Consider the following 25079-nt stretch of genomic DNA (forward strand, 5'->3'; position numbering starts at 1 on the left):
CTCAGGAATAAAAACTATTTTATGATACGTGATTCGTTTTTTCTCCCTTTGTGGATCTCTAACTGCATATATATATATATATATATATATATATATATATATATATATATATAAATATATATATATATATATATATATATATATATATATATATATATTGTGGGGAACAGCCCGGACACAGACAGGCAGACATGATGGTTTTACCACACACGTGTTTATTCACAGTATATACAGTGCACATACCCAGTGCCTCAGCACCAATCACCCCTTAAGTCCTGGCCACACGCACAATGCCTTTCTCAGTCTTTGGTCCACCTCCACTCCTCTCCACCAAGCTTCGTCCTCTTCCACCCGACTCTCGCTGTTGACTGGAGGGAGGCGGCCCCTTTTATTCCCCCCGGAAGGACTCCAGGTGGATCCTGAGGGCTCATAGCCACACCCCTGTGTGGCGGAAGCTCCCACGGTGAAGCCGGAAGTCCACCGGGTGTCTTCAAGTCTCTTCCCCCCAGTACTTCCCGGTGTGGCGGAAGTACTGAGGGCCAACACTCCCAAGGCATTGGGGCGCCCCCTGGTGGTGACCACGGGCCCCTACAGGGTTGAGCTTCCAAGCTCCGTACCCGTGGTCCCCAAAGCCACCAGGGAGGACGCCCTCTTGTGTCCTGGAGGAGGCACAAGCCCTCCTCCACTCCTCCTGGGCGTCCCGGCCGGGCATGGACGCCCGCCGGGTACCACAGTATATATATATATATATATATATATATATATATATATATATATATATATATATATATATATATATATATTATATATATATATATATATATAAAACAGGAAAAGTCTAAGCTTTATTTTTTAAGTTTACTTTTTTCTCTGTCTGATTTCACAAATGTCCTCAGGGCTTAACAATTAAAACTCCTCCTCACTATCCAGGAAGTAAGTTAGGTCGTTTTCACTTTCTATTCTTCAGAAGCAATACCTACTTGGTGCCTGGTTTTTGACTCATAATGGCAGAAAATACCAATTCTCTGTCCCTAGATCAGTATAACTGCTCGGTGTGTTTGGAGGTGCTGAAGGATCCAGCCACTATCCCATGTGGACACAACTACTGCATGGATTGCATTAAGGCTTACTGGGATCAGTCTGATACAGCTGGAATCTACAGTTGCCCTCAGTGCCGAATGGAGTTTTTTCCAAGGCCAGTGCTTTACAAAAATTACATGCTTATGGATGTTATAGGAAAACTAAAACAAATGGGACCACTTCATACTTTGTCAGAAAGCTATGCAGGGCCTAATGATGTACCTTGTGATGTCTGTACCGGGAGAAAACAGAGTGCTGTAAAGACGTGTCTTACCTGCCTGGCCTCCTATTGTGAAATTCATATCCAGCCACACACTGAGTCTGAGGCTTTGAAGAAACATAAACTGGAACACCCAACTGTTAACCTTGCACAGAAACTTTGCTCTAAGCACAACAAAATTCTGGAAATGTTCTGCAGAACTGATCAGACCTGCATCTGTCTATTGTGTATGGCAACTGAACACATAAATCATAACGCAGTGACAACTGAAATAGAGAGAGCTGTCAGGCAGGTAAGAGTCAGGCCAGTCATTATTAGCTTGACACTATTGCTTGAAGTTCATGTAAATATAATCAAATAAGTACATCTTTTTCAATTTGTATCAATCTAGACTCTATTATTGGTTAAACAGATAATCTTAATACATTCCATGTAATTAGTCTTTACTTTTGTGTTTAGATTCACATTACATTCACACTCATCTTAATATAATTAATAAGTAAACAGAAATCAAAGTTTAAAATGAACAGACTTCTGTTGTTGACAATTCATTTCTGGCAAACGTTTAACACTGTGTGCTGAGAGGTAGTGCTGTTAAATAACTTAAAAAAAACATTTGATTAAACTGTAAACAGAATTTAATTGCTTGTGGAAGTTAAAAAAATAATTGTGCAGTTCCTCCATGTCACATGATCAATTCTGTTAGAGTGCTGCTTGTCACTGCTAAGTCATAAATGCAGCGTCCTGGGTTGAAATCCCACGTCTGGTTATTGTCCAACTGGAGCTTGCATGCTGCTCCCCATATACATGTGGATTTTCATCTGGATACTCTATTTTATTCGGCTTTTCTTCAAAAAATGTATATGTTTGCATAACTTACAATTATAAATCGGCCTCATGTATTTGAATGGAGTCCTGTTCATGGTTGGGTTCTGTTTAATGTAAGCGATGCCAATCCCCTCAACCTGGAATTACATCAAGCAGTAACACCTTTTAGAAACAATCTTACACTGTGCACCTTCAGCTGAAGTGCTAGAGATTAACAATATTTAGTAAACAGGAGACTTGTATTACTTATCTTTAAAGAGCGTTAACAGCTTTGATTATTAATTTATTAGATTTCTAGACTTGCTAAAATGTCACGAAGTATCCATATTACTAACCGAGAATGGTAAACCGGATGGACGCAGGGACATCCGGCCATGGGCCGTAGCCGCAAAAGACGTACTGCGCAAGCGCCCCCACAAAACCTCCCTTCCAAGCAACGGAAACCGGATGCAAAGCAACGTAAAATAAGAAATGAGGCGCCCATAGCACACAGAAAAAAGGAGTCAGACGCGAAACGGAACATACACAAAGAAGAGAATTGAGACCCACGACACACAAATGAGGCAACGCCCCCTAGCACAAAAAAAAAAAAAAGAAGTCACACGCGAGCGCCACACAAACCCATTGGACACAAAACGGGACAGACTACGGACATAGCACACGAAACATACACAAAAAGCAGGATTCGGACCCACGACCACACTAACATAAATAAGAAATGAGACACAAAGCACCATTACTAAACGAACCGTCTGTATTAAATATGTCATCTGAACACATTCAAATTATGCAGCATAGGTCGATCTCATTACACTGATGCACTATTAACCGTTCAACCACAGAAAAGGCCCCATATTAACAGTGAATGCGATCCTCCTTATTACTTATCCATATTTATAACGCTGAAGAACAAACAAGTCATGAATTCACACTCACGGGTACAAAACGATACGGCTTGAGTGACGGGACCAAACACACGAACCCACATGAAAAAAAAAAAAACATGTCGGACGACTAACCGACATACAAAAACGGGCAAGGCTCAATACAAACAATGACCGCTGTAAACTGCAACGGGCTTCTCACACAGCACAGGCAAATCGATTACGGCTCCAGAATAGCACGTCCCAAATCCTGCACATACAACGACGCGCCTCTCAAACGGCACAGACAAAACATTCACGTCAAGGACATCAACGACAGACACCTGCTAAACGATTGCGCCAGTTAGCTGACAACGCGTTCAATAATGAGTCCACTATTCATGAAAATTCATTGGGATTAATGAATGTCATTTGCAATCATTGTCATTCACTTAACTTCCCTAAATAAACAACTGGCAATACAAGTAATGAATTTACATGTTATTGTCAAAAGGGTCAAATTAGACTGCCTCCTTTACATTCATATCCTGCATATCTACAGAAGCTTCTAACTAACGCAGTACCTGAAAGTAAAAACTTTATGAAATGCATTACATCCTACAATAGTTCATTTGCTTTTGCATCTAATAGCATCCAGTCACTTACTCAACACCATTCATAAACTTCTACAAACGTTGATGATTAATAATATTCCCTTTGGAAGAAAGATACTTTTATTAGGAGGAGATTTTACACTGTGCTTAGCTATTGTTCCACATGCCATTCTTCAATCCACCTTAAAATACGCAGACAATTGGCATTGCTTTCAAAACAGTTACGGAGATATTTGGAACAACAATCTCATTACACCAAATACCCCTTTTAACACAACGAACTATATTATGTCCAAAAAATATTAATGTTGATCACTTTAATAACCAGGTCATTTCATTACTTCCTGGAGTGGCACAGCTCTTTCTAAGCTCTGACAAAGTTGACTCTGATGACGGCAATGACCATCTTAATTTCCCCTTAGAATATTTGAACACTATCAACCCAGACGGATTACCACAACACAATCTTAGCCTTAAAAATGGAACAATAATCATGCTATTAAGAAACCTTAACACTAAACAGGGTTTATGCAATGGTACACGTTTACTCGTCAACACCATGACACACAATGTTATTAAAGCAAAACTTCTTACAGAATCACATGCTAACAATACTGTTCTAATTCCTACAATTACCTTACAACTTCTGACCTGGAATTACCTTTTACACTTAAACGGCGGCAGTTCCCCATTAGACCTGCCTTAACCATGACCATCAACAAATCACAAGGACAAACCATAGACAAAGTTAGCATCTACCTCTCTGAGCCCGTTTTTGGACATGGACAACTTTATTTGCTTCCTATATGCGTCATCTACACCTTCACACTATGCTATATCTCATTCATACATCACGCTCTTTGTAAATTCACAACACCAGGGGTTGGCGAGCGAAGCGAGCAGGGGGCGGAGCCCCCTAGTAACTGTAAGAAAATGTAACAAAAATATGCCTTGCCAGAAGACAATGAAAGTAAACACTTGTGCAAATCTACAAAAAAATGGCACTAAAGATAGAAATATAGGTTTATGGAAAGGCCACGTTAAAGAAATGCCATGGGAGGACTTGAAGTAGTTACAATATGAAAGAATTAATTGTTAAATTACTTTGTTTCTTCATATACAGTATCAATAATGCTAAAATGAATATGCAATATCTATACATGAAAATATCTATATTACTAAACAACAGTTTAATTTATGCACGGCGGACGCACCGAAGCGCATGCGCACTTCGCCGCAGCACCCCAGAGTCAAACCCAGCGGCTTCCCAGAGTCAGTAGGTGGTGCCCAAACAACACAACCTGTAAACTAAACTTGCTCTAATCCACTTTGCCAGCAGTCGGTGTCAGCAGAGGCAAAGTAGTCACGGCTCCAAATGGAAAGAGCTCAACGATTTATAATACAAAACCGAGCCTGTACTTCCCAGAGTCAGTGCGTGGCGCCCAACGATTTGTAATACAAAATCGAGCCCGTAGTTCCCAGAGTCAGTGCGTGGTGCCCAAACACCACAACCTGTAAACTACACCTGTTCTAATCCACTGTGCCAGCAGTCAGTGTGTGTAAGTTGGAGTATGCTTCCTAACAGTAAACGACTTCTACCTAATGACACAGCCACAGAACAACAAAGACGAGACCGCATGAATAAAAACAATACATGGAGGCTCCTACGACGCGCTTCAGACACACCAGAAGCAAAGATGTTACGGCTCTACAATGAAAGAGCTCAACTAATGGAAAATACAAAACGAGCCCGTATGGATAAACACAATGAACGAACGTGCCCACAATGCACTTCTGACACAGCGGAGGCAAAGGAGTCATGGCTCCAAATGGAAGGAGCTCAACGATTAGTAATACAAACACGAGCCCGTATGAATAACAACAATGAACGGAGGCACCCACACAAAGACACCGCTTTAGTACAAATATGTTTATTTAATTAAATGAAAACTTTACCTTGGCTACGACCAGTGAACTAAACCTCAACACCATGCCACACAATGTTATTAAAGCAAAACTTCTTACAGAATCACATGCTAACAATACTGTTCTAATTCCTACAATTACCTTACAACTTCTGACCTGGAATTACCTTTTACACTTAAACGGCGGCAGATCCCCATTAGACCTGCCTTAACCATGACCATCAACAAATCACAAGGACAAACCATAGACAAAGTTAGCATCTACCTCTCTGAGCCCGTTTTTGGACATGGACAACTTTATTTGCTTCCTATATGCGTCATCTACACCTTCACACTATGCTATATCTCATTCATACATCACGCTCTTTGTAAATTCACAACACCAGGGGTTGGCGAGCGAAGCGAGCAGGGGGCGGAGCCCCCTAGTTACAAAGAAATAGTAAATTAATCACTCCCACAGGTTTGCATCATTCCTTTCATGTGCATTACTTTGTCTCTACACAGAGCCGACTGAATAACACAGAGAAAGAACTGAAAATCATAATACAGACAAAAGAGAAGAAGGTGGAAGATATCAAAGAAGCTATAAAGAGCATTCAGGTGAGTTTTACTGATAAGAAAGTCTGACTTCTTTAACTATTATAAATCTGAAACGGAGATATCTATAATGTATATGTGAAATGGCAAGAAAAATACTGATTAAAGTTTTCTGTAATTAGAATTCATCTTGTCATAATTTGAATTACAGATATCTGTAGTTCATTTTTAATTACTGAAAATTGAACAGATATATACACAAAACTGGTAGATATAGTAATGCTGTCTGTTTTTTAGGTAAGAAAGACATTGTTTTTGGGTAAGATTATTACACTTGATAATCATGATTCCTAAGATTGATGTAATGTTACAAGTGAGTGAGAATTTCTCTGAACTCTGTACAGGTGACAATAATGACCCTATAAACTTACAGATAAGCATATATTATCTAAAACACTATATCCCAGAAGTCATTATTGTCTTCTGAAGTTTCTTCTTCTGACAGGTCTCCATTTTCACTTGTATGACTTAATTATCTTTTCCATATCCTGTAGCTTAGACTGAAAAGGCTCAGCTATCCAGCTGCTGGCATTTGTGGGTTTCCATATAATAATGTGAGGGGATAGCAACTTTTATAATATTAAGCTTAAATATAATTTGAATAATTTACATAAGGTTGGCTAAGAATTGTACGAATTATAGTACAAAGGAATGCTACGCAGGATATAGTTGGATGTTTCAGGGGACATGAACTTGATTGTTTGCTGTTGAAGTTACCACATGATCAAATGCTAGACCTAATTAGCTATTCCTTTCAAATGGTTCAGTATCTATAAGACAATTTACATAATAATACAATTCTTGTTGGTTTTTGTTCATTAAGAGGTAAAACAGATATTAATAACAGTGGATTAATTGTATTTGAGCACGTTATTTGTAGTAAACCTACAAAAGAAGAGCACTTACATACCATGATTTCTGGTTTAATTCAATTCTCTTGTAATGGATTTCTTCATCATGCTCCTGACTTACGTTTTATTTGAAACTACAATTTTATTAATATCACTGCTAAAGAATATGTCTTTCATTCACAATGTATTCACTGTCAATACTGACTAGATTACATATTCTCTTCTCAGTTGTTTGATCCTTTTTTACTGACTTGAGTTGAAACAGTATGCATTGAATAATAATGACCAGGAGATGAAGAAAGTAATCCAAGGTCAATACCAAAAGCTGAACCAATCGGTTGTTAAAATTAAATTGCTAGTCAGAATTAGAACACCTATAACTGGAGTTAATTTCTTAAATTTGGAAGACAATGATAAAAAATATCTTTCTTAGTAAGCTACACAGGGATATTGACACTGTCAATTAGCCCTTAAATGCACACTCCAACCTTTATACGGTGGCATCACAAACTGAGGATTTCTGGGCACGATTGCCTAACATATTTGCTTTGAAATGGAGGTACCCATAGCAAAACAAAGATATAATTGGAGCATAACGCTGTGAATAGTTCTTCAGGTCCAAAACTCTTACATTTTACAAATTAATAAAAACTGCTGATCAAAACACTTTTATTACATCCACCAAACACTAGTTCTAATTATCTGCCAAATCACAAATACAGTATATCTTCATTCAATGTTATCACTCACCCTATGGGCCTACTACTGGATTTTGCAACAGTATACTACTTCAAAATGAAAATTGCTGTAAAGACTCTCTTTTCAATTGAATGATTTTACTTCCATTAACTAGAGTTTCAGTACATGATCCTGAGTTAAATTGATAAGCTATCGTTGGTGAATTTGTGATTTTTAACATATTTTTTGAAAGTAGCTTGACCTGTATCAAAAGTTATCACTCTGTAGAGCCAGAATGGAAACCATATGTTGCTTTGTGGTGAAATGTAATCATGAAACTTTATCATATCATGAAGCTGTTTAATGGTTTGTGACTGAGTCACTTTAAAAAATGAAATTCACCAAGTTGCCCTTTTATCCCCTGAACCACCAATGCCAAAGTGCTAATCTCTACTCATTGATTCTTATAACAAAATCTTAGAAATACTTTGGTATAGATATTTCTGCCTAAATACAAAACATAGTTTTTTTATTCTCTTAAATGCATTGCAGTTATGTATTAACTGAAACTGTAATTTCAAAATAAAATTTAAAGATGTAAAAACACAAAAGTCAAAAATCACTAATTCAGATAATTTCAAAAAATTTCCTAAAACACAAAGTAATCTGTTACAGTACAGAAAATCTAAAGTCCATAATCTTAAACACAAAGATCAAAGGGTCAAAAACAAAGAATTCAAAAGCCAACAATGATTAAAAAAAAATAACCTAACAAGACAAAAAGGAAGAAGTACAATTGGGAGCTGTACAACACTTGCCAACAAGCTACCTAAAGCTATAGAAAATGGCTGCGGCAACAGTTGCCTTAAATTGGGCTCTTCATGAAACACATGAAACACCTAATTAAGTGATTTTGAGAAAGATGTTTGGGGAATAATTATTCAAAAAGCTACAGTGGCAAAAAAAAAAAAAAAAAAAATTGATTTAGTGTGTTCTCATTTAATTTTGCCTCTAATTTTGCATTTATTTTTTAATTTTTCTGATTTTCTGCAGTTTTGGTATGTGTTTTTATTTTTGTTTTATTGTTGTACATTGTTTTGTTTTGATACACCACCATTTTGTTTTTAGTGGAGTCATTTTGAGACTCTGTGTAGCGTGTTTTAGTTGGTAACATTTCTTGTTACAGTATAATGGTTAGTCTTATGGTTTCACAGGCTATCAAGGATAGTGGATATTAAATAAAACTATATGTGGGCTTTTTACTTTAAAAGTGCCATGAATTTTATGGAGCAAGTGCAAATTATTTTCATTTCAAATTGTCTTTGTATTTGTTCAGGCATAGTTGCTGCATTATATTAACTACTGCTAGGATTGCCTAGAGCAGTGGTTCTCAAACTGTGGGGCGGGCCCCCCTTGGGGGGGCACAAAGTGACAAAAAGGGGGGCGCGAAGATGTGCAAAAAAGAAAATATGAAAAATACATCTATTGAAACCAAAACAGATTAACTTACTTACTTACTACATTCTGATACTAGAAAAATAAATATAGAGTTAGATAAATGTCAATAAAAGTTAAGTAGGTATAATAAAATATGCATCTATGATATATCATTAATTAAAAAAGAACAAATTGGTATTAGTGGGATCCTTTCAAAAAAACGTTAGGGGGGCGCGATTAAAACTGTTATGAAAACTCGGGTCGCAAATACTTAAAGGTTGAGAAACGCTGGCCTAGAGCCTTCTCATTACTCTGAATTGGACTAAATAGGTTTAAAAATGTTATGTTTTCTGTCTCCATTGGTAAAATAGCTGTTATTGTCAAGACTATTTTCAAGGTTCCTATGTATAATTCAGTTATTTGAAAAAGTAAGAACACGCATGAAAATAGTTGACTTTTTCAAAATATTTGAACAGGCAAGCAACAGATCAGATGCAGTGAATACATATACAAGTGATATACTTGAATAAAAATGCAAGGAAAACTTGTCTTTTCAATCATTTACAGTATGTAAGAAAAATATAAATAGATATAATAGTCCACTGGGTACTTGTTGATGTTTTGCAGAACTGCCAACCAGTCTCTGACACCAACTCTGTGAATTTTTTTACCATTTCTCCAAGTAAAATTCCTTCATTTGTAAGATGTTTGTGGGTTTTCTTGAATGCACTGCTCAATTCAAATCCACCCAAGATATTTCAATGGGAGACAAATCAAGACTTTGACTAGGCCAATGCCAAACCCTATGTCTTCTTTCTGAGCCATTCTTTGCTGGATTTTCTAGTGTTCTTTGGATCATGATTGTATTAGAATGTCCATTTCAAAGTCGACATTTGGACAGGCAGCCTTATAAATTGAGTTTGTGACTACAGGTTGCCCAGGCACTGAGGGACAAAAGCAACCCCAAACCATAACATTTCCACCACCTTGTGTTCACAGCTGGTATCAGGTACTTCTCCTGAAATACCGTTTTGGTTTGCACCAAACTGTTTCTATGGCCAATCAACTCTATCTGTCATTTCTCTTGAGTACATTGTTCCATAAGGTCTGTTTTCTGCCTGGACGTTCAATAACAAACTACAGTCCTGCTCTGATGTTCTTTCTGGGGAGCAAAGACTTCTTTTTTTCTGGCACATCTCTCCTTCAGGTCAGATTTTTATAATCTCTTTCTAATTGTAGATGCATGCAATTTGACACCAGCTGTTGCCAAAGTTATATACATATCCTGTGATGAAATTTTGCGGTTCATGGAGACTTCTTTTAGTATCAGATAGACAGCTTTTGGGCCAAAGTTTCTGGACCAGACAGTTCAGGACAAACTAAGTGTCACTTTAAATCTTCAAAATTTCTAGATTACTTTTTTTACATTGGGTTAATTGATTTTAAATTATTGGGTGATTTTTTTTTTAAATCCCTTGCCCTGCTCGTAGGAATACACAACCTTTTTTTTGAGGTCATTAGAAACTTCTTCTACACTTGATAAGATGGCACCACTTATGTCAATAGTGAAGAAATTACCAGACCCTTGATATCTGTGGTTTAAATAAGACAGGGTCCACCTGCATACTGTCTATGGAATTTTTACCATTGGCACCTATTATAATCTATAATCTGTAACATCTGATTTTCATTTTATGAATCTGAAGTGGTGATAAATATGTCAGTGTAGTTACTTTTCCACTTTACAAATATGCATATTTGTTAATTTAGATTGTGGGAATGAAAATACCATGCCAACTTTATATTTCATTTGTTTAAGTACAGTATATCACCTTTATTTACAGATAGCATTTGTATGTATAGTGTTTGCCTGTTCTGAAAAAGTCAACAACGTCTACATGATTGTCCCTCTCTTGTCATTTAAGAATTTATTTTAAAGTAACAACCTAGCTGCACCATACCGATTTCCTTCATAATTTTAAACTCTTCAGTCACGTCGCCTCTAACTTTATTTGCTTAAACTGAAAGCATCTAACTCCTTCAGTCTTTCCTAATAGCTCAAACATCTCAGTCCTGGAGTCAGCCTAGTCACTCTTCTCTGGACTTTGTCTAGCACCACTTTCTTTTTTTTTTGTAATATGAAGGCCAAACTGCATCCCCTAACTTGTACTATACACATCACGAGTGCTACATAAACTAACATACTATTAGCCTTCTTGATTGCTTCTGTAGGATGCCTGAATATAGAAAATGACAAGTCCACAATGACTCCTAAATCCTTGGTGTACTTTCAACTTTCAGCATCCCATTGTATAATCCAATCTAAAACTTATACTTCCTACGCTTAATACTTTATATTTACTTACATTAAATTTCATCTGCCACAATACTGCCCAAGTCAGTATGCTGTCTAAGCCTGTAATGATTCAACTGATTCTAGATTTTCTGCCAATCCACCTAGACTGGTAAGTTCTGCAAACTTATCCAGGTTCTTATTTATATTCCTATCTAGTCATTTAAATGAGTGGTTCGTAAACTCGGTCCTGGGGACCCACTGTAGGTACAGGTTTTTGTTTCAACCAGATTCACAATCAGTGATAATAATCGATAACAACTGATCTCATTTAATTAACTGTTCTTTTTTTACTCTTCTCTTATTCTGCATTCAGAAAAACACAACAGTATGGTTTTTGCATTTATAAGACATTTAGAAATTTCTGTTTTTTTTCTAAAGTTATAAAAGATTAACTCTCTTTTGTTGTTTTCCTATTATTTTCCATTTTTTCTGTGTAGTATCTCCCTTCATTTAACCCTAATAGTGACACCAGCATAGCAGACACCCGGGATGATGAAAGTAGAAACTACTTCAGTGTCAGACTCGTTAATTAGTAAATAATCAATTAAATAACCAGAACACATTGAAAAACAGAATGAAAATTAGGTTGAAAATACTGTTAATGACTTAAAAAACCCTACATATTTTTCATATAACTGCTTATTACATTTTGAGAAAAATCTGCCAAACTTAATTTGTAATTTCTACATTGACTCCAAAACACTGAAAGTGAGAAATTACTTGCTTAATTAGGCTAAAGAGTCCAATGAAAAACGGAAGTTGGTTGGAACAAAAACCTGCAGCCACAGTGGGACCCCAGGATCGAGTTTGGGAAACACTGAAACTGTATCAGGTCATTTATACTGTATATATGTATCTCTCTATATATAAAATCCAATGTCTATCTGTCTGTTTGTCTGTCTGTGTTTATGTCTGTCCGCTTTCACAAACTGCTTAACGGGTTTGGATCAGGTTGTTTTCTTTAATTTGCTTGAAAATTTCGGTTGATTTTGCAACTTCTTTCATTGCGCTAATTATCATAGTTCACTTTCGGGACCAATTTATTTGTGTGAATCCAAGAGAAATGCAGCAGGCCAAGGGGAGGGCAGCTGGGTCCTCCTCATTCACATGCCAGCCTCACAGCGTATCTTACATCCGCTTAGCTAGTGAACGAGAGAACTACTTAACGGATTTAGATCATGCTTTTTTCTGGATTTTGCTTGAACATTCCAGTTGATTTTGCGACTTCTCTCATCGTGCTAAGAATCATAGTTCAACATACAGGAGCAATATATTCGCACTAATCCGAGACAGAGGCTGCGGGCTGAGGGGAGGGGAAGAGTGATGTCAGGAGTGGGGGAGTTGGTCCACGTCTGTGTTTTGGAGCATAACATGCCTCCACTTACCTTTTTGTTTATTGATTTTAAAAGTTTGTCCTGTTTCACTACTACACGGGTGGAGCCGCAGGGAACAGCTAGTACTGTGTATATTAAAAATAGCAATGGCTACAGCACTGTCCTCTAAGGAACACCACTTTTTACATTGCCTAACTCAAGTAAAGGTTCCTCTCACTACAGCTCTTTATTCTCTGTATTTAAACCAATTTTGTACCCACCTTATACATGGTGCCCTGAATATTTATCACTTTTAGTTGGAAATTCCCATTTCTTTTAGTTGCTTGAACACTTGTCTTCCTTGGAGTCTTTTCTTGTCTTAAAGCACAATTCAGTGAACGTGATAACCTTTTACAGCATGAAAATCAAAATGTCATATGCAGGAAGCAGTTGGTTGGCAAACAAAATGGCGATGCCCAGGAAAGTAATCAAGAAAACAACCAAAAGAATAGTGGTGCAATGATATCACTGCTATTATATTAAAATATACTAAAAACAAAAATTACAATTAATTAAATTTAGAAATCAAAATAAAACAAAGCAAGGAAGGTCCCCTAATAGGCTCCTAACTTGATTTTTGTATGCCAAAATGTTGTCAAAAACAAAGTGGTGCATGCCATAATGGGCATAATGAAGCTTTCTGACATACTAAATAGAACTTAAAAGAAAAGTATTAAAAAATTAACTGTCATAACCAGATGGCACATAACATAAATAAAAATGTTAATAGGATTAGTAGTGACTAGGAGACAAAAAGTGGTAACAGCTATATGATTTTAAAAGTTCTAATAAATCCTAACACCGTACTGTTACAGCTGGAAAATGGCATGCTATAGAATTGTAAAAATTGAAGAAAGGGTGAGGTCCTAATTCCCTAATAAAATTTCAGTGACTAAACACTTCACAACAGATTTACATTTTATCCAGAAACCTGGGCACTGTTTTGAAAAGGGTGATAGGACATAAAAACACATGTCAAGTGACTTCCATGTCACGTGACTGTCATCTGACAGTAAAGTTAGAACTCCTAAAAAGGAGGCAGAAACCAAAATGTACATACATACATACATACATACATACATAAATAAATAAATAAATAAATAAATAAATAAATAAATAAATAAAAAAAAATATGAACATCATTAAGAACAATATGTGTAAAATAGTAACAGAAAAACTCGAACTTACAAAAAACATGGATAGATAGATAGATAGATAGATAGATAGATAGATAGATAGATAGATAGATAGATAGATAGATAGATAGATAGATAGATAGATAGATAGATAGATAGATAGATAGATAGATAGATAGATAGACATACACACACACACACCTTATGGCCAGAACACAGACCAGAATAACTAAAAAGGAACAAAATATAAAAAGGAAGAAAATCATCTGACTTGGCAGTTACATTTCTATTGAGACATATTGCTGTTGGTAAAGGATGCCCAATCGCATTTCTTGACACACTGAATGATTTGTTGGCTGAAAGTCCTTAGTGTTGGTGTGTCAGAGAGAGGATGTGCAGCATTGTTCATAATGACACACAGTTTTGTTTTAACTCTCTCCTTTCTTATGATTTCCAGGGGGTCCACAGTGTGTCCCATATATGGGCATTCCCTTAATTATCCCAGCACAACACAGTGTAGAAAATCACACTGGCCATCACAGAGTTGTAGAAAATGTGAAGGCCTTTTCTGATATAGTTGCTCTTTGATAGGAAACTAGTTCAGTATGTCATTGATATGGACCCTCAAGTAATTGTAAGAGTGGACCACATTTATATCAATGCAAAAGTGAAGAGTGAAGAAGAAAGGAGACAGGACTTACCTGAAAAAAAAACAATTTAAGCAATGAAAGCCTTTGGGTGGAATCAATGCCCACTGGTATTTCATGGCTAGAAGTGGGTTCCAAAGGAAATGCTAGCTAGTTAACTAGCTTCTAAAAAGATAATGAGGAAAAAAGAACAATAATGTTGGAAGAGATTAAAGAAAAACTGAGTAGAATAAAATAAGGTCCACAAAAATCTCCACTCAAAAAATAAAAATAATGTATAAATGGAAACTGTGCTTCAAAAGCAAACTGGAAGTTCCTGACTCTGTGATATTATCATATTTTGATGATTTTTTTTTGTCTCTGTAGCACTCTTTTATTATTAATATTATATTTCTGAAGCTTCAATTTAGTTGCAATTTGCTTTCGAAAAAGTGTTTTATTTTTTTCCAGTCTACTAGTTTACATGATGTTATTTGGATACACCACATAATTGTGACTGTTGCATTTCTGATGTCAAGAATATAATATTAATATGGTGGCATCTTCAGTATGTGCTATTCCTTAGTGGATAAAAACATTTTTTTAAATATACTTAGTGCAGTTAGTTTGAAATATACTGTATGTAGGCCTTAGGCTTGCTTTCATCCTGGTTTTAGGTTTTTACTTTCACTTCTTTTCTTGCCCTTTTGTGCTTTGTTGCAATTGCAGGGTATTTATCAATCTGACAGTTCTGACCTTTTGCTGACTTTGTTATGACTCATTTTGCATCTCACAGTTTCTTTGACTGCTTACAATAACCCTTGGCATGCTATGCCATAACAATGACAACAAGGAATCATGGTTTTGCTGGGGTTCAGTACCTATCTTTAGTTTGTCTATTATTTTTTATTTTTCTTTACAATTTTTTTTAATGAATTAGATTATTTGCACATGTGCCGCTGTTGGGGTAGTCATCTGAAGCTGCAATACTTAAAGACTCTATTATGTGGGAAGCACAGGGGTGCAATTGTTAGCATTATGGATAAAAAATGCTGGGTTTAACTCTTCATTGTCAGTGTGGAGTTTGCATATTCTCTCCCTGTCTGCATGGGTTTACCTTCAGGTGCTTATGTTTTCCACTTGCATACTGAAATACATTCATGTCAGGATAATTAGTTACTCTAAATTGGCCTTGTGAGAATGTGAAAGTGTGACAAACAATGGCATCTCTGCATTAACAGCAGATAAGGCACTGCATCCCTCATCCCCCAGCAGATGGCACTTCTTTGCAAAAATAAATAACTATATTAACTCACCTCAGTAATTTTATGTGTATCGTGAATTTGAAATTCATAAGCACAAAAGTCCAAAAAATACCTTAATACTATCAATGGACTGGTTCAAAGCTGACTCCTATCTTGTATTCATTGTTTCCAAGATAGGTTTTGGCCTCCTATAAATTTAATTATAAATAAACATGTTTGGGAATGTTATGTTACTGTAAAGTGTATACTTTCATTGCAATAAAGCCCTGTTCATAGTGATTAAGCTATTGATTAATATGTTTTGGGTATTTCCTCAGAGTGCTGCAGTGATAGAAGTACAGGAATTTGAGGAGGGCTTCACTTCCCTTCTACAGTCTATTCAGCGGCTGAGATCAGAGGTGAATGACCTGATTACAAAACAGAAGCAGACAGAGGTGAGGAATGCTGAAGCAGTCATAGAGCAACTTGAAAAGGAAATCAAGGAGCTGAAAATAAAAGATGCTGAGCTGGCAGAACTTTCAAAAACAGGTGACCACGTCCATTTCCTCCAGGTAACATCACTGCTTTAGACAAAATCTAAAGAATACCAGGAAATCTGTATTAGAAAGACTGCTTTCAAAGTAAAATTTTATTGACTGTGTGTTTTCCTTCTTTTCCCTATTTTCTTTGATCCTGCACCATAACAAAATTAAAATTATATAGAATGTCCCAACTCAGTACTTCCCTCCCGCAGCTGAAGAACAAAGTAATATTGTTATCAATAAGGATTTGTTCCGGGATGTGCTGAAAAAGAACCTGTCTAATCTGAAAAAGCATCTGCAAGAGATCAGTGTCTGGGAGTTTGAAAAACCAAGTGAAGATGGTGGGTCATGTGGTATTATTTTTCCTTGTCTCTTGTTAAGAAAAACAGGAGAAGCCTTCTTAATGCTTAGACATAGAGAATCTGAAGAGGGAAAAGAAACTGGTATGGTTAACATTACACTTTCCTCTGTGTCATCTCAGGGTGTATGGCTCTGGCATGTGAAAGGGACCTTCCAAAAAAAATGACCAGAACTGACTTTTTAAAATGTAAGTCTTTTTCTATATCTATTGCTTTATATTCTATGTTTGAATATCAAAGTTTTAACATTAAACTTGCCATTGAGAAAACCTGTAGTGTTAAATTGAATTCAGACTGGATTAGTTTTACATCTGGAAGTGGGGTAAAATAATTATCATCAAATGACCTACAGTATGCAATTTTAGTTCCATTCAAATCACTCATATCAGTAACGTTTTATGAACTATGCATTCATCTCATTTTCATCTCAAAAAACATTATGGAGCCTTTTAACATCTATAAAAATCTTTAAAAAATAACCCAGGTTAAATTTAGTCTCATGAAAATTGACATGTCAATAGAATTCTGTCATTTGAGTTATTTGGACGGAACCAAAATTACAGATGTACTCCAGTAATTGTTGCTTTACCCAGTGCCTGAAGTGGAAAAAAGAACTGTTAGAACTGTATTTGTTACATAATGGGAGGGGGTGGGCTATCCTCTTGGAGGTTGTATATGTACAATTTATATCAAAGTATGAAGGAGGTTCCCCAATGCAGCAGCATACTGATACAAAAAACAATATTAAATTAAAGAGTAATAAAAATGCAGGTAAAACAGACAATAACTTTGACTAATGTTAACGTTTACACACACACCACCCCCCCCCCCCCCCCCCCCCCCCCCCCCCGGGTGGAATTGAAGAGTCGCATAGTTTGGGGGAGGAATGATCTCCTCAGTCTGTCAGTGGAGCAGGACGGTGACAGCAGTCTGTCGCTGAAGCTGCTCTTCTGTCTGGAGATGACACTGTTTAGTGGATGCAGTGGATTCTCCATGATTGACAGGAGCCTGCTCAGTGCCCGTCGCTCTGTCACAGATGTCAAACTGTCCAGCTCCATGCCTACAATAGAGCCTGCCTTCCTCACCAGTTTGTCCAGGCGTGAGTCGTCCCTCTTCTTTATGCTGCCTCCCCAGCACACCACTGCGTAGAAGAGGGCGCTCGCCACAACTGTTTGATAGAACATCTGCAGCATCTTATTGCAGATGTTGAAGGAAGCCAGCCTTCTAAGGAAGTATAGTCGGCACTGTCCTCTCTTACACAGAGCATCAGTATTGGCAGTCCAGTTCACTTTATCATCCAGCTGCACTCCAAGGTATTTATAGGTCTGCACCCTCTACACACAGTCACCTCTGATAATCACGAGGTCCATGAGGATCCTGGTCCTCCTAAAATCCACAACCAGCTCCTTGGCTTTGCTGGTGTTCAGGTGTAGGTGGTTTGAATCGCACCATTTAACAAAGTCCTTGATGAGGTTCCCATACTCCTCCTCCTGCCCACTCCTGATGCAGCCCACGATAGCAGTGTCGTCAGCGAACTTTTGCACATGGCAGGATACAGGCTTGTGCTAAAATCAGTTAAATTCATTTTTCCCACATCAAGAAACACTCAATGCCCCAGAATGACAAAGTGGAAACAGAATTTTAGAAATATTAACAAATTGATTGAAAATACCATCAGTGAACGACTATTTTCAGGTCTTTCCAGAGATGTTCAACTAAGTTCAAGTCTGGGCTCTAGATAGGCTGCTCAACGGACATTTCCAGAGTTGACCCTAGGCCAATTCTATATTTCCATTGGTTTGTGTCCTGTTGGAAGTTGAACCTTTAGCACAGTATGTGGTCCTGAGCACTATGGAGCAGGTTTTCATTACAGATTTCTATATACTTTGCTCCATTCAGCTTTTCCTCAACCGTGACTAGTCTCTGAGTACCAGCTGTTAGAAACAATCCCATAGCATGATGCTCCCACCACCATGCTTCACCATTGGAATGGTATTGCACAGTTCTGTTTATAAACTCTGCAGGCAATTACTTCAACTTCATAGCTTTGTTTTTGATGTGATGCACATTGTCAATTGAGAGCCGTTATACAAACAGGTGTGTGCTTTACCTAGTCATGCCCAATCAATTGAATTGACCACAGGTGGACTCCAAACAAAGTGTTAAAACATCTCCATAATGACTAATGGGATGTACCTGAGTCAGACTTAAAGTTTCATAACAAAGGGTTTTCATACATAGTTGTGTCAAAATGATATTTCAGATTTTTCATTTTTTTTCATAACAATTTCCAAAATCCTGTTTTTGGAATAAAACTAGAAGTTGTTTCTGTGACTAGAGATCAAGAAATAGAGATGAGGTTACATATGAAGAGGTAAAAATAACTGGTTGCAACATACAATTGCTACACATCTGTTTAGGTGTTTGATTGCTCCTTCTTCCATCTTTCAAGTCCTTTCATTCAAATACTCAATAAGTGCTGTCACCCACTCTATGTAGTTTAGAAGAATCTTCTCAGGTTGAAAGATGATTAGCACAATTTGGAGTAAAAATTTTTCTATGTGAACTCTTCTGTTTTTAGACATTAAGTGCAAATTTTAAATAAACAAATCAAGTAACATGCAAATATGTGCAGGAAGAGTTAACACAAGCAGTATCCTTTGTGAAATGATTTGACTCGACACACTTTAAAAAAGGTTTGGGACAGCTACCCATATAATTTCCCTGGCTGCAATGGGTTTTGATAATCATGACAGATGTGTCCTTGATGGAGTCCAAAACAAGACTGAGGGTTCTTGGACCTGTGGACCTGGGTTCGCTTCCCGGGTCCTCCCTGTGTGGAGTTTGCATGTTCTCCCCGTGTCTGCGTGGGTTTCCTCCGGGCACTCCGGTTTCCTCCCTCAGTCCAAAGACATGCAGGTTAGGTGGATTGGCGATTCTAAATTGGGCCTAGTGTGTGCTTGGTGTGTGGGTGTGTTTGTGTGTGTCCTGCGGTGGGTTGGCACCCTGCCCTGGATTGGTTCCTGCCTTGTGCCCTGTGTTGGCTGGGATTGGCTCCAGCAGACCCCCGTGACCCTGTGTTCGGATTCAGCGGGTTGGAAAATGGATGGATGGATGGATGAAGGCCAAACTGCATCCCCTAACTTGTACTATACACATCACGAGTGCTACATAAACTAACATACTATTAGCCTTCTTGATTGCTTCTGTAGGATGCCTGAATATAGAAAATGACAAGTCCACAATGACTCCTAAATCCTTGGTGTACTTTCAACTTTCAGCATCCCATTGTATAATCCAATCTAAAACTTATACTTCCTACGCTTAATACTTTATATTTACTTACATTAAATTTCATCTGCCACAATACTGCCCAAGTCAGTATGCTGTCTAAGCCTGTAATGATTCAACTGATTCTAGATTTTCTGCCAATCCACCTAGACTGGTAAGTTCTGCAAACTTATCCAGGTTCTTATTTATATTCCTATCTAGTCATTTAAATGAGTGGTTCGTAAACTCGGTCCTGGGGACCCACTGTAGGTACAGGTTTTTGTTCCAACCAGATTCACAATCAGTGATAATAATCGATAACAACTGATCTCATTTAATTAACTGTTCTTTTTTTACTCTTCTCTTATTCTGCATTCAGAAAAACACAACAGTATGGTTTTTGCATTTATAAGACATTTAGAAATTTCTGTTTTTTTTCTAAAGTTATAAAAGATTAACTCTCTTTTGTTGTTTTCCTATTATTTTCCATTTTTTCTGTGTAGTTTCTCCCTTCATTTAACCCTAATAGTGACACCAGCATAGCAGACACCCGGGATGATGAAAGTAGAAACTACTTCAGTGTCAGACTCGTTAATTAGTAAATAATCAATTAAATAACCAGAACACATTGAAAAACAGAATGAAAATTAGGTTGAAAATACTGTTAATGACTTAAAAAACCCTACATATTTTTCATATAACTGCTTATTACATTTTGAGAAAAATCTGCCAAACTTAGTTTGTAATTTCTACATTGACTCCAAAACACTGAAAGTGAGAAATGACTTGCTTAATTAGGCTAAAGAGTCCAATGAAAAACGGAAGTTGGTTGGAACAAAAACCTGCAGCCACAGTGGGACCCCAGGATCGAGTTTGGGAAACACTGAAACTGTATCAGGTCATTTATACTGTATATATGTATCTCTCTATATATAAAATCCAATGTCTATCTGTCTGTTTGTCTGTCTGTGTTTATGTCTGTCCGCTTTCACAAACTGCTTAACGGGTTTGGATCAGGTTGTTTTCTTTAATTTGCTTGAAAATTTCGGTTGATTTTGCAACTTCTTTCATTGCGCTAATTATCATAGTTCACTTTCGGGACCAATTTATTTGTGTGAATCCAAGAGAAATGCAGCAGGCCAAGGGGAGGGCAGCTGGGTCCTCCTCATTCACATGCCAGCCTCACGGCGTATCTTACATCCGCTTAGCTAGTGAACGAGAGAACTACTTAACGGATTTAGATCATGCTTTTTTCTGGATTTTGCTTGAACATTCCAGTTGATTTTGCGACTTCTCTCATCGTGCTAAGAATCATAGTTCAACATACAGGAGCAATATATTCGCACTAATCCGAGACAGAGGCTGCGGGCTGAGGGGAGGGGAAGAGTGATGTCAGGAGTGGGGAGTTGGTCCACGTCTGTGTTTTGGAGCATAACATGCCTCCACTTACCTTTTTGTTTATTGATTTTAAAAGTTTGTCCTGTTTCACTACTACACGGGTGGAGCCGCAGGGAACAGCTAGTACTGTGTATATTAAAAATAGCAATGGCTACAGCACTGTCCTCTAAGGAACACCACTTTTTACATTGCCTAACTCAAGTAAAGGTTCCTCTCACTACAGCTCTTTATTCTCTGTATTTAAACCAATTTTGTACCCACCTTATACATGGTGCCCTGAATATTTATCACTTTTAGTTGGAAATTCCCATTTCTTTTAGTTGCTTGAACACTTGTCTTCCTTGGAGTCTTTTCTTGTCTTAAAGCACAATTCAGTGAACGTGATAACCTTTTACAGCATGAAAATCAAAATGTCATATGCAGGTATTTCCAAGGTTCTTGGAAAAAAATGCGGCTTTAAAATGCCAACACAGAATTTGACGTAGTGAACCTGGAAGTGATGTGTTTCTGGTGCCGGAACCGTAAGTGGCACTCTTCTGGGTTCCACAACCAGAAGTGATGTCTTCAGGGTTGAATCAGGCAGGTTTTCCCATTTTTGGTCTTCAGAGACAACAGAAGAATATTTAGCGCACCTCACCATCCCCTGGCCTGGTGTGAAGTTAGCTTCACTTGGTCCATACAATGTCCTCCTACTCGCATGTGAGTGACACCTTCAAATGTTTACATTCTCCCTATAACCTGTTAAAATAATTGGTGAGTATTTATTTATAAAATCATTTGATTTTTTTTCTGAGAAAGGGCACCTTTGTGTGCCATCCTAAGCCAGAAAAAGCATGAAATTCAAAGTCAGGTTAAAAATGGTAATTTGCTTTAACACAAAAACACATGGGTAGCATAACAATGGGAAGAACACAATATAACCAATTAAAAATAGAAACAAACACTGCCTGTCCCCAGTAAACTTACCAAAATAATGTCTTGCCCCTAGCTGTAAGAAGTGTCTCATAAAATGAAACTCCACAGAAATCACTTGGTGGTTCAAGCAACCCAATGGTCTGTACCCACTCCCTGTTCCATCTCTTGTTGGCTATGTCATGACTCTGGCCACATTACCTTCCTGCCAGGCAAGCCTTTTGTCAAAACAAACCTTCTGACTTTAATCTTTAGAAACTACAGGCAGAAATCAGTCTTTACATTTCAACACAGGAATCACCTTAGCAAAGTGTACTGAAAGGTGTAAGTCCATCTATCTAGAGATCCTTCTAGTTGCAGAAGGTGTCCCTGCATTTCTGTTCAGCCAGCACACTGTAAAATGACAAGTATTTTGATGAACTGTCCTGCCATTTTTACTACCATACCCAATGAGTAATCACCTCTTGGGTGTTTCTTATTACACTTTGCCCTTTTACTGTTATTTTACCCATGTGACATGTGGTTTACCCTTCTAATTAACAATGTCTGCTCCTCTTTTGAAATATGATCTTTGTTGAGTATGTGTCATGTTTTTTTTTACAGCTGTTTGCCTCTCAGGCAGTCCTGTCACACTTTATCAATTGCATCTTGAATCTATTCTATCAGTTATCTCTTTCTTGGAGCCTAACCACTTTAAAAACTAAAACAAAATATCTAAAATATGTAGGGGTCCTTGCTGTGTTGTCAAGTGTTTCTTTCTTTAACAGATTCCTGGAATCACAATTAAACAGATACTAATCTGTAATTTAAAACTGACACTACTATTATTTTGACAAAAATGATACGCTTTATATGTCTCTTTTAGAAGGAAGTGGTCTGACTGTAACTAAATAGACTAAGAGAAAAGTAATTTGTACTGAATTTATTTTAGCACAGTTTAACCCAGATTCTTTGTTTTGCTAACTTGTAGTATTTTCTTATCTCAGGATATCATCTTCTGGTACCCATTATTCTGATTCACAGTGGCTCTGTTTCTGCTAAAATGACTTCAAAATGACTTAAAATCATTTTTTGCATTACACATTAAAAGAACAAGGAGGATAAACACTTAAAAAGTATTTTCATGCATTAAAAAAAATAAAAACACAGCAAATCTAAGTTCCAGTGGGAAATTTTTATATCATGTATGACAGTGAAGTATTTGTATTGCAACCCCTGATCTTTCCTATGGAAAAAAACGTTTTAATTTACAGGGGAGTAGAATTCCTGACTGGTTTCTATTTCTCTCCCCTCAGACTCCTGCCAGCCTACATTCGACTCCAATACAGCACACAGAAGCCTCCATTTGTCTGAAGGGAACAGGAAAGCATCACGAGGGTCAAAGAACCGATATTATGATCATCCTTGCAGATTTAACTACTGGTCTCAAATTATTTGCAGAGAGCCTCTTTATGGGGCTCGATTTTATTGGGAGGTGGAGTGGAGTGGAGACAGTGTTGATATAGGAGTTACATACAAAGGAATTAGCAGAAAAGGAAAAAGTGATGAAAGTTGCCTTGGAGGAAGTGATATGTCCTGGTGCATATGTTTCTCTGATTCTGAGTTCTCTGCCTGGCATGATAACGAAGAGATTCAGATTGATGCATCCTGTAGTCATAGAATTGGAATTTATCTGGACTACTCTGCTGGTTCACTTTCATTTTTTAATATCTCAGATTCAATGGCACTCATTTATAAATTCCAAGCCAACTTCACTGAGCCACTCTACCCATGCTTTTGGGTTGACAATAATGGTAGTGTAACAATCTGTCAGCTCATCTATTAGAGTCAGTAACTAGTTTGATGTCCATATAACATCAGCTGTAGACTCACATTGCATTTCTCCTTTTAATAAATCTACAATAAAAGCTATTTTTAAAACTAACGACTTTTATATAAATGCCTTAAAACCCAGGATGGAAAAAAGATACAACCTATGTTATAGTTTGAATATGAAACTGACTTAAATTTGTTATTATATGCTCTATATGTGTAAATGTATGAAGTAGCACAACAGCACAGCAGTTATTTGAATCTCCTGCTCAGTTGTTGTCCATGTAGAGTGTGCACATTGTCCTGTGATAGACTGGCACCCAGTCTGAGTAGGTTTCCTGCCTTCCACTCATTGTTGCTGGGGTAGGCTTTAATCTCCATGATCCTAAATTATATTAAGCAGATTTTGGGATGTTGCATATATACTTATTAGAACCCTTTCCTTCCAAGAATGTAAATTAACAATGACAGCATTAAAATGTAATGTTCTTTAATGTTTAATTTATTCATGCTTCATGAGCAATTTAAGAAGAAAAAAATATTTTCAATGTTTCAAATTAAAATAAAGTGCACACTAGAAGGCCTTCAGAATGGAGTTGGTTTCTACAAAGTATGCATAACAAATTGAGAATAAGTTGAATAAGTCATTCTAGAATAAACATAAACTTACATTTGAGGCCCAGCTGGTTCCACTAATTCAAAATGTTTCTTTTTATCTCAAGATGGTCTTAGGTCATCCAGGATTATGCACACACTCCTAAAATTTAAGAAACCTTGAGAATGGATCACTGCGAATTTTAATTATAGCTCAAAAAGCACAGAAAAGAGTGCAACATTTACAGACAGAGTGCATGTGAGGTTAAGTGTGAAACTGATTATGTGTATACTGTGTTATGGTATAGAATCAAAATATTTGGAGTTTTAATTGATGGAAAATAGAAAAATAATAACAAAGAAA

General features: G+C 37.1%; 1 protein-coding gene across 1 annotated transcript; it reads left to right on the forward strand.

Annotated features, from left to right (window-relative positions):
• Positions 1-954: 954 nt before the first annotated feature.
• On the forward strand, positions 955-25079 carry LOC114662976 (tripartite motif-containing protein 16-like). Its single transcript, XM_028816725.2, has 6 exons — positions 955-1592; positions 6035-6130; positions 16167-16400; positions 16552-16711; positions 16852-16917; positions 23605-25079. The coding sequence occupies exons 1-6, from the start codon at positions 1005-1007 to the stop codon at positions 24132-24134; spliced, it is 1674 nt and encodes a 557-aa protein (XP_028672558.1). The 5' UTR covers positions 955-1004; the 3' UTR covers positions 24135-25079.

This window comes from Erpetoichthys calabaricus, chromosome 12 (assembly GCF_900747795.2).
Source record: "Erpetoichthys calabaricus chromosome 12, fErpCal1.3, whole genome shotgun sequence".
Lineage (NCBI taxonomy): Eukaryota > Metazoa > Chordata > Cladistia > Polypteriformes > Polypteridae > Erpetoichthys > Erpetoichthys calabaricus.